This window comes from Enhydra lutris, unplaced genomic scaffold (assembly GCF_002288905.1).
Source record: "Enhydra lutris kenyoni isolate GAN:26980312 unplaced genomic scaffold, ASM228890v2 scaffoldscaffold12, whole genome shotgun sequence".
Taxonomy (NCBI): domain Eukaryota; kingdom Metazoa; phylum Chordata; class Mammalia; order Carnivora; family Mustelidae; genus Enhydra; species Enhydra lutris.
The window spans coordinates 67,581,384-67,592,851 of NW_019154096.1; the positions used below are offsets into that span (position 1 = coordinate 67,581,384).

An 11,468-nucleotide genomic window follows, 5' to 3' on the forward strand; every position below is an offset into this window, starting at 1 on the left:
CTGCTGGTTTCATGAAAATTGATAATTATGCACCAGATTAGTGAAAATTAGTTTTACTGTTACTCTATATCAGTCCAAGGAAAGGATCATCTATAGTTTACATTGACCTTTTCTAAGAGTGTGAAATTAAAAGCCACAGCTTCTGGAGTGTCAGAGAAGACTGCAAATACATTCGTGTTTTGTTTTTGTGGAAATGAAAGGAGAGCTGGTGCCCCTAAGGTGCCCAACAGACCTTAACTCAGCACTGTGAATTGCTGGACACTTACAATCAGCATAATCTGTGTGTGTGTGTGTGTGTGTGTGTGTGTGTGTGTGTGTAAAGGGAGGAGGTACTCCTCGTCAATATTGATTTTACAATCAGAATTAGGTTACATATCAGCAGCCTAACTGTGTTTATAATAACAACCTTCTACCCTTTAAAAAAAAAGGTTAAATATGTTACATGTATCTGTTTATGAACTTCAAAGAATACAGAGCTCTTTAGAATGAATTCAAAATTCCAGTACTTCAGTTACATAGCTGAGTTCACTTTGTGAAAATTTATCAAGCATACACTCAGGATTTGGACAGTTTCTATCTGCACAGACAGACACACACAGACACACATATGCACACAAACACACACATATATATGTCAATAAAAAGTTTATACACAAAAAAGTTCTGGCATTTAAAGGGGGAATGTGCTTTCTCATATAGAATAATCAAAAGATGGTATTTCAGCAGGGACATGAAAAATGATGGTGTGAGCTCTCTGGCTATCTGTGGGGAAAACATTCCTAAAGAAAAACCAGGAAAACCCTTGTGATGGGCGCATGCATGGAGGGTGAGAACAGCCAGGAGGCCAGAATAGACTAAGTAAAAGGAAGAGTTATAGAAGATAAGGTCAAAGCTGGAGACATGACCAGGAGTGAAATAAAATGGCGAATGGGATGGGCCTATACAAACTGCCAGGAGGGATATCCATGTTATACTCTTACAAACCAATCTGCAGGGTCACATTTATTATAATACTCCCTCACGGTATTGTTAAGGAAAGAGGAAGAAGGAGAGGAAAAGAGAGGAACCTCCTCAGCATGCAAGAGGCCTGAATACGTATCTGAGCAGAGTTATGTGTATACATCAAATTTAACACTGGATATATTGGGGGATGGAATTAAAAGAGAAAGGAGCACATTTTCAATTTTTTTATGTTCCTAAACACTATTTGAGCATTTGCAAAAAATACGGCAAACAAAAAACAAAAAACAACCTGAAGAAATAATCAGAAGAAAAAACTGATTATCTACAAAGATAAAGGTAGAAGATGTTTATGGTATCATTATTTATATTAGTTAGAAAAATGAAAAAAATCAGTAAGGAACTGGTTAACTTCTAGCACTTCTGATCAATGTATTTCTAAGAACCTGTTAAAACAAATGAAGTCGGTATATTTGGAAAAGCAGAGATACAGTAAGTTTTAAAAAAAGGGCAAGATGCTAAGAAAGGGATGATCCTGTTTTTATTAATTAATAAAAAATTATCCTATATTTAAGAAAAAGTATGGGAGAATAGTCCCTGAATTTAACCATTTTAAGATATTAAGTAGATTTCTCACTTTGATATTTCATATTTTCTATCTGAATTTTTACAACAAGCTTATCATTCCTTTAAAAGGGGAAACAAGTGTCACCTAGCAAATGTCTGACACATCTTGAGTAATATGTCTGACAGACGTAGGATAATCAATAAATATGTACATTCAATTAGTTACCAAAGGGAAGATACTTTTATTCAGCAGATATCATATATGTGACATTTAATATCACCAATTAGATAGATATTATTTCCATTTCCATTTTACAGATATGGAAACTGAGACTAGGGAAGATAAGGCCTCTTGTTCAAGGGCTCTTGCTTGGGAGAGTGCTAAAGTCAGGTACATTTTACCCCCAAAGCTCTATCAACTGGAATATACAATTTAAGTACTTCCCTATAGCCTCAACCCAAAAGGATAAAATAATTTCAATTATTTGATAATTGAAATAATAGTGACAGTCTCTACTTAGCACCTGTAGTTCCACTCATCTGAAGATAAATAATTAACACATATTCCTCCATTTTCACTGGTACAAGTACAATAAGTATGTGGTTTTAGACAAGTCTTAGCAATCTGACAAGAAACATTTTCAAACTAAACTTCTGTAAAACTTGTACTAATAACTAGGTAGTTGCTTTATGACTTTCCAGTGAGGTATGATGTTCTTTGATGCCATGCCAAGTGTTGGTAGGTCCTATGACTCTAGAAATGGAACAAAGGGATTTAATGGCACTTGTTTCCTGGTGACACTGTTCTGAGAAAAGAAAGAATCTGATAGGAAGAAATGTCAGGTCAATATTTAACTTCTAAACATGGTATTGAGTGGTAGAAACTCTATCTTTGAATGTCGAGTATTCTTACTGAACAACTGATTCAAAAAGCCTCAGCCTGCTATAGGGAATCTTACTAAGAGGAGAAAAAAAGAGAGAGAGAAAGAGTGACTGGTTACACTTCGTTGGATAGAGATTTTTTAGGAATGCCTGAGCCATATGAGTCCCGTATGCCTTCTAAGAAGGCCAACAAAATTATTAAAGTGTTTAATATTTAACCATGTTAGTTTTAGTTATACTTATGGCAACAAAGTTGTATCCTTCTGTCTGTGCTTATTATTCAACTTGGAGTCTAAGCACCCTAAGTATTCTATAAATTTCATGAAATCACATGAAAATTTGTTTATGCATTTTTCTGCAGAGAGCCACATTTCTCATTAGCTTTCCAAACTCCAAAAAGATGAAACGTTCAAAAAAAGTACCTTTCAACATATACGTACCTCTGCTCCTTTTTTGTAGGCATTTTAAGCATAGTTTTTGTCTTGTTTTTTAGGGTTTTTTGTTTAAAGGTTTAGAACTTTTTTTTTTTAACAAAAGGCCAGACAATAAATATTTTAGAATCCGTGGGTGCATATGATGTGTCTCACATTCTTCTTCTTCTTTGATTAACTTTAAATGTAAAGTTTAAAAATGTAAAAACCATGCTTAACTCAAAAGGACTAACACCAGCTTGTTTTAGAGTAACAGTTGTTCACTTCTACAGAAATAACACAGACCCTTTTTTTGAGAAAGTCACTAACCTCCTCTGAGTCTCAAGTTTCCACATCTGTAGATTCTAAACTCTCCCACACAGTAGTTTCAAGTATTGTGGCAGCAAGTGTACAGAACTGCCCACACAGTCCCTGGCATATAGTTAGCAAACTGATTTTATTATCCTGGCCTGTGCCTCATATGATAGATCATCAGTGATATTTATAACTCAATATTAAGTGTTTGATCAGTGGGTATGCCCCTCCCATATAATCTACTTTATAATGATTGGCTTTGGTTATTTCCAGAAACTAACTGGGGTTTTCCTGGACAGCCAGCAGACATGCACGTTACTCATTAGAAACTATAGTCTCCTCATAATTAACTCTTCTTCCTTCAATGTGTGAATCGTTTCTAGGGCAGAGATTTAATTTATCAATGTTATTTTCCATCTAAAGTGTTATAAATGTCCAAATCACAAAAAAGCTTAAGAAAACCCCACTTGAAAAAAGTAAAACCAGAATTAATGGGAGTATATTTAGGTGTACCAAGGACCTAAGGTCACAAAATATTATACGACACATTCATCAGAAGAGATACTGAGCTCTCCTCTTTCTGTTCCTCACAAAACGGAAGGTCTCAAGTATATTCAAGATGCCATTATAATGAGGTTCAACTGTTCTCTGTTTTCTCCAGAAAGACTAACCAGCTTAAGAGCATGAACTACATTATAACCATTTTAATCCTTCACCACACCTACCATAACGCTAGGTATGCTAGTCTTTAGGGAACAGTTACTGAAAATAAGTATTTTAAAAACAATTTTATTTATCTAAGACAATGATCTTTCAATTCTGTTTATATAGATATTCATCTAAGAAGCAGGAAAACCAAAGCACAACAGATTAAAAAACTAGCTACTACCACATCATTACTCCATTACAGCTACAGTGATATAATAATGTCCCTGTCTGTACTCTCCCAAAGTATCAAAGGTTATATTTCCTACTGATGTTAGTAAGTAAAACTATAATTCCTACAATCACTAAGGATTTTGGAAGCTATTTTAAAATATTTTCCAACCTAAGACACCCTTTAAGAGTTGTCCACATAAAGTGTATGGAAGAGTTAAGTGAATAAATATACTACAGGACACTTACAAATGATTTTGTCAGCTGTCAGTAGATTCACTTTGAAAGTTTTTGAGTCATGATTACTCAAACCGCGCAGTCGGTTAAGCATCTGACTCTTGGTTTCAGCTCAGATGATGATCTCAGGGTCCTGCCATCAAGCCCTGTGTCGGGCTCACACTCAGAGCGGAGTCTGGTTGAGATTCTCTCTCCCTCTCCCTCTGCCCCTCCCACATATGTGCTTGCACTCTCTCTCTCTCTCTCTCTCTAAAACAAATAAATCTTAAAAAACAAAAAAAAAAAAACACCAAAAAAAAACTTTACTTCAAATAATCAGTAAAATGAGAAAGCTATAATTAATGGTATGAGTAAATGTTTTTCTTCCTCATCTCAGAAGACAAAGAAAAAATAATTCAATTACAAACCACATTATACAGTATGAGGCTTTCCAGACCAAGCCTAATTTAGTTCTCTGAAATTAATGGTATACTTAGAGAAGACACAGGTAAATAAAAACATGTTAAGAAGCTCTACCTAACTAAATACAGTCCAGTCTTTGCCTTTGGTGGGACAGTGGTCCTCCTTGATCTCTAGTCAGCAGGAATATTCAAAAAATTTCAAGTAAAGGAACAGTTATGACAAAAATAGCCATATTCAGAAGATATTCCATGAACCTGAAGAGTGAAGTTTTCCCCCAAATATGTGTTCCACACGCATTCATCAAATTCAAAAATCAACAAGTAGATGTCTCCTTATTTGTAGATCAGAGAAGTATTTGTATATAGTTAATGACCCACTTGACATCAAAGCAAAAATCCACCACACTCAACTGAGAAACAGCTACTGTGCACTTACTACCAATATACTGCAGAGAATGGAAAATGTTTCGAAGGATTCTTTAAAAACTTCAGGTAGAATGATTTTTTAAAAAAAATTCAACATTATATCAAAGTCTTTTATAAAATAAAATTGTTCAATGAAAGTCCCTTGAAAGATAATAATGTTTAAAGAAGGGTAATAATTATCGCCCTTTACTATCCAGTACTTCCCATTTTCACTGATTAGCAACAGTATTACTCCCTATTTAGGAAGGATCTCAAATTCATATGATGCCAGGCCAGACAAGTACCATTAGCAAGTAGGTGGGGACTATAAACCAGGCATAAGAACTTCCTGCAGCTGCTACCAGACCTATTTCTCCAACCTGTTATTGCTATAAGGAATGCAGGCCTGGTGCAACGAGATCATCCAATGTCTTCTAAGAGAAGCCAGAAATCCAAAATCATGCAAAATATTCCCTTTTAAAGTATTGGCAATTACGAAACAAACAAACAAAAATACCATGAGGCCGAATAAAAAGTACCTGCAAACAGAATTTGGCCTTTCAGTATGCAACCAGGGGTAAAACATAGCAATAACAGTCTAGGAAGAGAAGCATCAGTAAGAATCTCAAGTAGGTGACTCCCAAATTCTAAACTTCCCCAGACTATTACTCAGATTTCATGTAATCATAAATATTAGTGGTAATATTTCTTTCCTAAGACTAATTTTTGGGTTAATTAAAAAAAAAACTTGGTAACCCCCCCCAAATACTAGTACTTTAATTTACTATTTTAAAGTATACATTTTAGGGAAAAAATTCAAAACAACATTTGAGGAAGATGAACTTAGAATTATATTAGTAAGACTAAATTATAATATATGGGAAATGTGTAACATTATAATTCTTTTAAAAATATTATAATGTTTTACAAACTATGTTAGTTGGATAAAATGAAGAGTTAATCATCACAATCCTTAGAAAGCAACCACTTGAACTCCTTGAATCTCTAGACTGAGACATCAGGAACTGGCATTCCTCAAGGCCACCTTCACTTTAGCAACATGAAATGGAAAATTAAATAAAGGGTGGGGAGAAGTAACAACGTTAACTGGCAAGGTATTTCTGTTATATAATAATTAAAGTGCCAAAAGATCCTAGGACTCAATAGAAATTTCTTTACTGCTTTAGCTCTAAGTAGATTAGATGGCTAAAGACGATAAACTAGCAGACCTTCTATTTGGAAACAAAATCTGCTGGATTAAAAAAGAAATGTGGGGCAGCACCCAAAGATTTAACCTTTAAAGGATCCGCTCTCAAAATTTCCAATGTAAGAAAAAAAATCTTTAGTTACACTCTTCTCAGAGTTCTCAGTTGATTTGTAAAGTTACCTCCATATATTTATGTTATATTGATACTGTACTTTTATAAAACAAAAAACAAAACGTTAAGAACAAGGTGACAGAGTTGAATGGAAAAAGGTAGCTCTGGCTTTATCAGGGCTGGAATTCACTACATAACAGCTGTGTGACTTTAAGCAAGTTATTTAACTACTCTGAGCACTACTCCCTCGTCTATATAAAAGGGTAAACAACAGCTACTTTAATTCTCATTATGAGAATTGTGATACATCTTAAATGTATTTTAATTCATTCTCTTAACTGAAATCTGAATCCGCTCCACAACATCAGTAGCTTAAAATATTTCTGGCAAAGAGCTACATAGACAAGAGAACTCAACACTTCCTGGAGCAGCCCATTTCATCTTCACACTCCTATTATTTTCCTTTACTTACCTAAAATCAGCTGCCTAGTTACTTCAACCTTCCATTAATCAATCACATTCTAGTTAAATCATATTAAGTACTGCTAATTCAGTTCTCGTTAAACTTTAGGCTCCACAATGGTTGAGGCTGTTCAGTACTGAAGCCCCAACACCTAAACAATGATAAGCACATAGCAGGTGTACAACAAACATATGCAGATTAAGTGGTAAGTTCTGTTAGTATTTACTGATTTACCACCTGAAATGCCTTCTAATATAAAGAGCACAAGCGTGCACATTTCTGGAGGTGACTGCTTAATGTGTAAGGTTTAAAATTTGAACTATCATACATAACCAGACACATGCTATGTTTTTAAAAAATCTCTTCGGACATAGTAAATGAAAGCAATAAAACCCACTAATGTCTCCACACCTGCTATTCATAATTTCCTTCAGATTTAACTGAATTCCAAATCTACATTTAAAAAAACAAACAAACCAAGAACCCTCAAAATGATAGCCAACCTAATTGCCACCTAATTCTTCTTTGCAGAATAATCAATTCTGCAAATAACCCCCCAAATAAGAGCATACTCAAATTTTATTACCTGAAAGTTACCCAGAAAACAGAATACCAAAATCTGTAATTTTTTCTCATTACTTTCTTAGCAACATGTTACTATAAATAAACATCTTACTGGTTAGATACCAGAACTCATTTATAATTTAGTCACTTACATTCCAAAGCTTGAAGCGTAGGTTTTGCAAAGTATGTTGTTCTTCACAGAATGGGAAATCAAACACAGTGAACAACCAGTTCACCACCCTCTGCAAATCTATGGAACTATATCCATTACAAAGTAAATTTCTCCTGCCACTCAACAGTTTTAAGCTTTCACTCTATGCTATCAGCCTAAACAAAACATAAGTAGGAAGGCCTATCTGCCACATACACAAGTCAATAACCCATCACGACCCCAAACATAAAATATCTCTGGATTATCTGGGTCACTGTTGTTTGACACTTTGGTAGAAAATTAGTGATCCAGAAATATGCAACTAGAGGACACTAGGTAAGGCAAACACAAGACTGACACACTTTTATAAGGAAGGACAAATCCAAGAGTCAAGCATTTTAATGAACAGAAAATTAGAGGAAGAAAGTGACCTAAGAAATTCAGCTGATTTTGAAGAAACAGCCATGTATGACCCTTTCCACTCCAACAATTCAGACTAAAGTAGATGAAGCCCCATCCCTACAAAACTTCCTTTCCCCTTCATTTCTTCTATGATATTAAAAACAAACAAACAAGCCACCCCAAAACAAAAAACCCTGGACCATTAATCAAAACAGTATACTAAGTGAAAATGAAGCCACCACATACCGGAGAGCTTTAAAAAGTTGAAATCACTACGGATCGTTAACATTCCACCTGCAGGCTGATCTCAGGTACCGCGTGAGAAACTCGCAGCCAGAGCTGACACACGAAGGGCAGCATCTAGGTCTGTGCTACAGAACCTACCCCGAGGGGGAAGATGACATTAACACAAAACCTACAGAGAACTACCACATGTACAGGCTCCCAGCTGGCTCTCAATTCGCTGTGCGAAGTATTCCTTTACAACGCAAACTGCATCTCTGCCCTGAAAGTTGCCAAAGCGCCAACTGCAAGAGCGGCCTGCAGTTGCGAAATACAACAGCCTCGGGCTACCCACACTTCTTTCTCATGCCTGTACTTTGCGTCCAGCAACAATTTCTCAACGTGGTCAAGGTGATGCTGCAACACCGCCCTCAATGCCGCCACCACACACAGCGCCCGTTTCTCACCAGTCCCAAAGCCGACGAGGGGGGCCGGCCGCCCTGCCATTTTCATCATGCTGCTCCTACCCACGCGGACAGCACCCTGAGTGCCCACGAACACGCGAGAAGGCTTCTGGCTCATCCTGATGCCCTCTGGCAGCGAAGAATGTGTGCGCTACTCGCAACCCTCCCCGGGTACTGTCCCGCCAGGGTTGGGGAGATCCCTGGAAAAGCAAAGGCTGGGGAGGAGCCTCTGCCCTTCCCATTCCACGCAGGCGGCAGCACCCCGCCCAGGCCCGATCCCCGGCGGCTAGGTCCCCGCGCCTGCGGGGTGTCATTCCCTCACCTCCCTCCCTCTCACCTGATCTTGTAACTCGGGAGAGTGTGCTTGCGCTTGATGATCTTCTTGAGCTGGTTGACGATGATGGAGGTGAGCTGGGGCATAGGCCGCCCTTCAAACTGGGAGCGCACCTCAAAGTCGATCAGCGGGTCCTCCACGAAGGAGAAGAACCAGTGGGTGAAGGGCACGCGCGTGAGGACGAAGCGCAGCCTCCCCACGACTCGGGACAGCTTGACGAACAGGTAGGCGGACTTGCCGAAGACCAGGTCCACGTCGATGGCCAGGTGGAAGCCCCCGTTGTACTCCACCTCCGCCTCGAAGGCCAGCTCCTCGGGGGAGGTGGCGGGCAGGGTCTCCCCCTCGGGGCCGTCCGACTCCCCGCTGGCCGAGGGCACCACCGGCCGCAGGAGGCGGATGGTCTTGATGAAGGGCACGGTCTCGCCCAGGAACACGTCCCGCAGGCTCAGCCCCTCCAGCAGGCGCCCGGCCGTCTTGGTCTGCAGCAGCTCCTCGAACTCCACCTTGATCTTCTTGGTGACCCAGCGACGAGCCAGTGCGGTGTCCCGCAGCTCCCTGAACAGGAACAGGATGGTGGCGTTGAGGAAGTAGCAGGTCTCCCGCGTCGGCGGGGCGGGGGTCTCGAGCGCCGGGGCCGGGGTCGCGCCGCCCTCGGGTGGCCCGCCGGAGGGCTCCTCAGCCCCGCCGCCGCCATAAAGGTACTCCCTCAGGGCCAGGCCCGGCACCGGCTTGATGTAGCGGAAGCCGTCGCCCGTGCGGGCCGCCTCGTCCGGCGGCGGCTCGGGCTGTTTGCGGTACAGCAGCAGGAACTGGGTGAGGAGCGTGAGGAAGGAGCCCAGCACGGCCGACGCCAGAATCATGAGCAGCAGCCCCATCCCGGCACCGCCTCCGCCCGGGCCGCCCGGGCCCCTGCTCCCGCGCCCACAGCGCCGCTCTCTTCACGTCGCCGCCCCCGCTGCCTCCATCTTGAGGACATCGGGCGGCGGGGTTGGGGCAGGCGGCTCCCTGGGCCTCGTTCGGCGGCTCCGGCAGACGCGGTGCGACGCCCGAGCCCGCAGCGGCCCGCAACTCCTCAGACACTCTGGGACGCGGCTGCCGCGACGGCGGCGGCGGGGCGGAGGGGGCGGAACGGCACTCCCTCCGGCCTGTGCTCATTGGACGAACGGCGCGTGACGTCAGGGGCGTGCTCGCTCCCGGCGGTGTCGCCTGGCACTCTGCGCCCGGGCGCGCGTACGCGGGTCCCTCTTCACCTCCCGGGCGCCCTTCCAGCCCCGCCCCCCACGCCAACATTCCATTCCCCCGCGGTCCACGTGGCTGTCACTTCTGGAGTCGCCGACGGGATCCGGGGAGATAACTGGGGCCGCTTTTGGAGGATAAGGAGGCGGGACGTAGGTGGTGTGGCGCGTTCTTGATCCCCGTCCTCCCGTTACCTTCTGACGCGCCTATCCCCACCCCCCTTTGGCCGCGGTCCCTGCCTGTTACCTCTGCTGCAGTGTGGTTCTTCCACTCGCACCCCTGAGAGATGGGCTGCCAGCGGCTTTCCCTGCAGGGCAGCGCCGCAGAGGAGCTGAGCCGGCCGTTCAGAGACACCCCAAGCCGAGGATAGGACTGAGCTGCCTCAGAGACCTCCGTCGCCGACCGTCAGTCCAGCCAGCAGACGCTCTGCGTCTGCGAAGGGTGGGCCTGGGAAGGAGGGACGGAGAAGAACGGCGTAAGATGCAAACTAACTTTACCAGCAAGGTGGATACTCGAGATTTAAATGAGAAGGTAGTAAAAGAGCCGGGAGGAGCAGGGATGATGAGTGAGATGAATTTGCTAGATGATGAGAAGATGAATGGTGGCTCACCGTCCAGCTCTTGCAGTGTGTGCTAAGTCCATCTTAGAAGACTTAGCCCCCACCCATTTTACAGATGCACACACTGGCACAGAGAGGCAAAGAAGTTGCCTAGGGTCACACAGTGGAGGCTGGTCTAAAACTAACTCCCAAGCCCTTCGTCACTAATCTGTACCGTGACAACGAAATTGCTAGAGTTGAAAGGGGGTTTACTGGTTCCCTGGTGCACAGAAAGTGTGAGTTGGGGAGGAGGGTCAGGAAGAACTTGGGATTTTGTACAGGGTAGCACCTGAACCAAAGCCACAGAGTTAATGAATCCAGTTTGCCCAGAACAGTGTTGACTCTCATGTCGTCTGGCTACTTGGTTGTTACATCATAAATGCTTATGTGGCTCTTGCCGCTTGGACACCACAACAATTCTACCTCTAGTCCTACAGAGGTCAGACAGATGTTCCCTACTTAAAAGTCAGGAGGACTTTCGGTGGCCCTAAGGGCCAGGGCACCGCCTCTCTCTCTGGCCCTGGAAGATCTTCAAGCTAGCGATCGTCTCAAATCTGGGTGATTCTAGAACAAAGACAGAGTTGCATCCCATTTTAACCCAGCTGGAGCAGGCACAGAACTTTGGAACCAGGCCTTACTCCTGTCCAGGTGAGACCAGAATG

General features: G+C 42.4%; 1 protein-coding gene across 1 annotated transcript in view; it reads right to left on the minus strand.

Moving 5' to 3' along the window:
• The window catches only part of LOC111144889 (PDZ domain containing 8), a 78,795-nt gene extending 68,924 nt beyond the window's left edge, over nt 1-9,871 (minus strand). Inside the window, exon 1 of the mRNA XM_022499472.1 lies at nt 8,976-9,871. Coding sequence (XP_022355180.1) covers nt 8,976-9,847 — 872 coding nt within the window. The 5' untranslated portion in view covers nt 9,848-9,871. The remainder of the gene's footprint in view (nt 1-8,975) is intronic.
• Between the last annotated feature and the right edge of the window lie 1,597 nt (nt 9,872-11,468).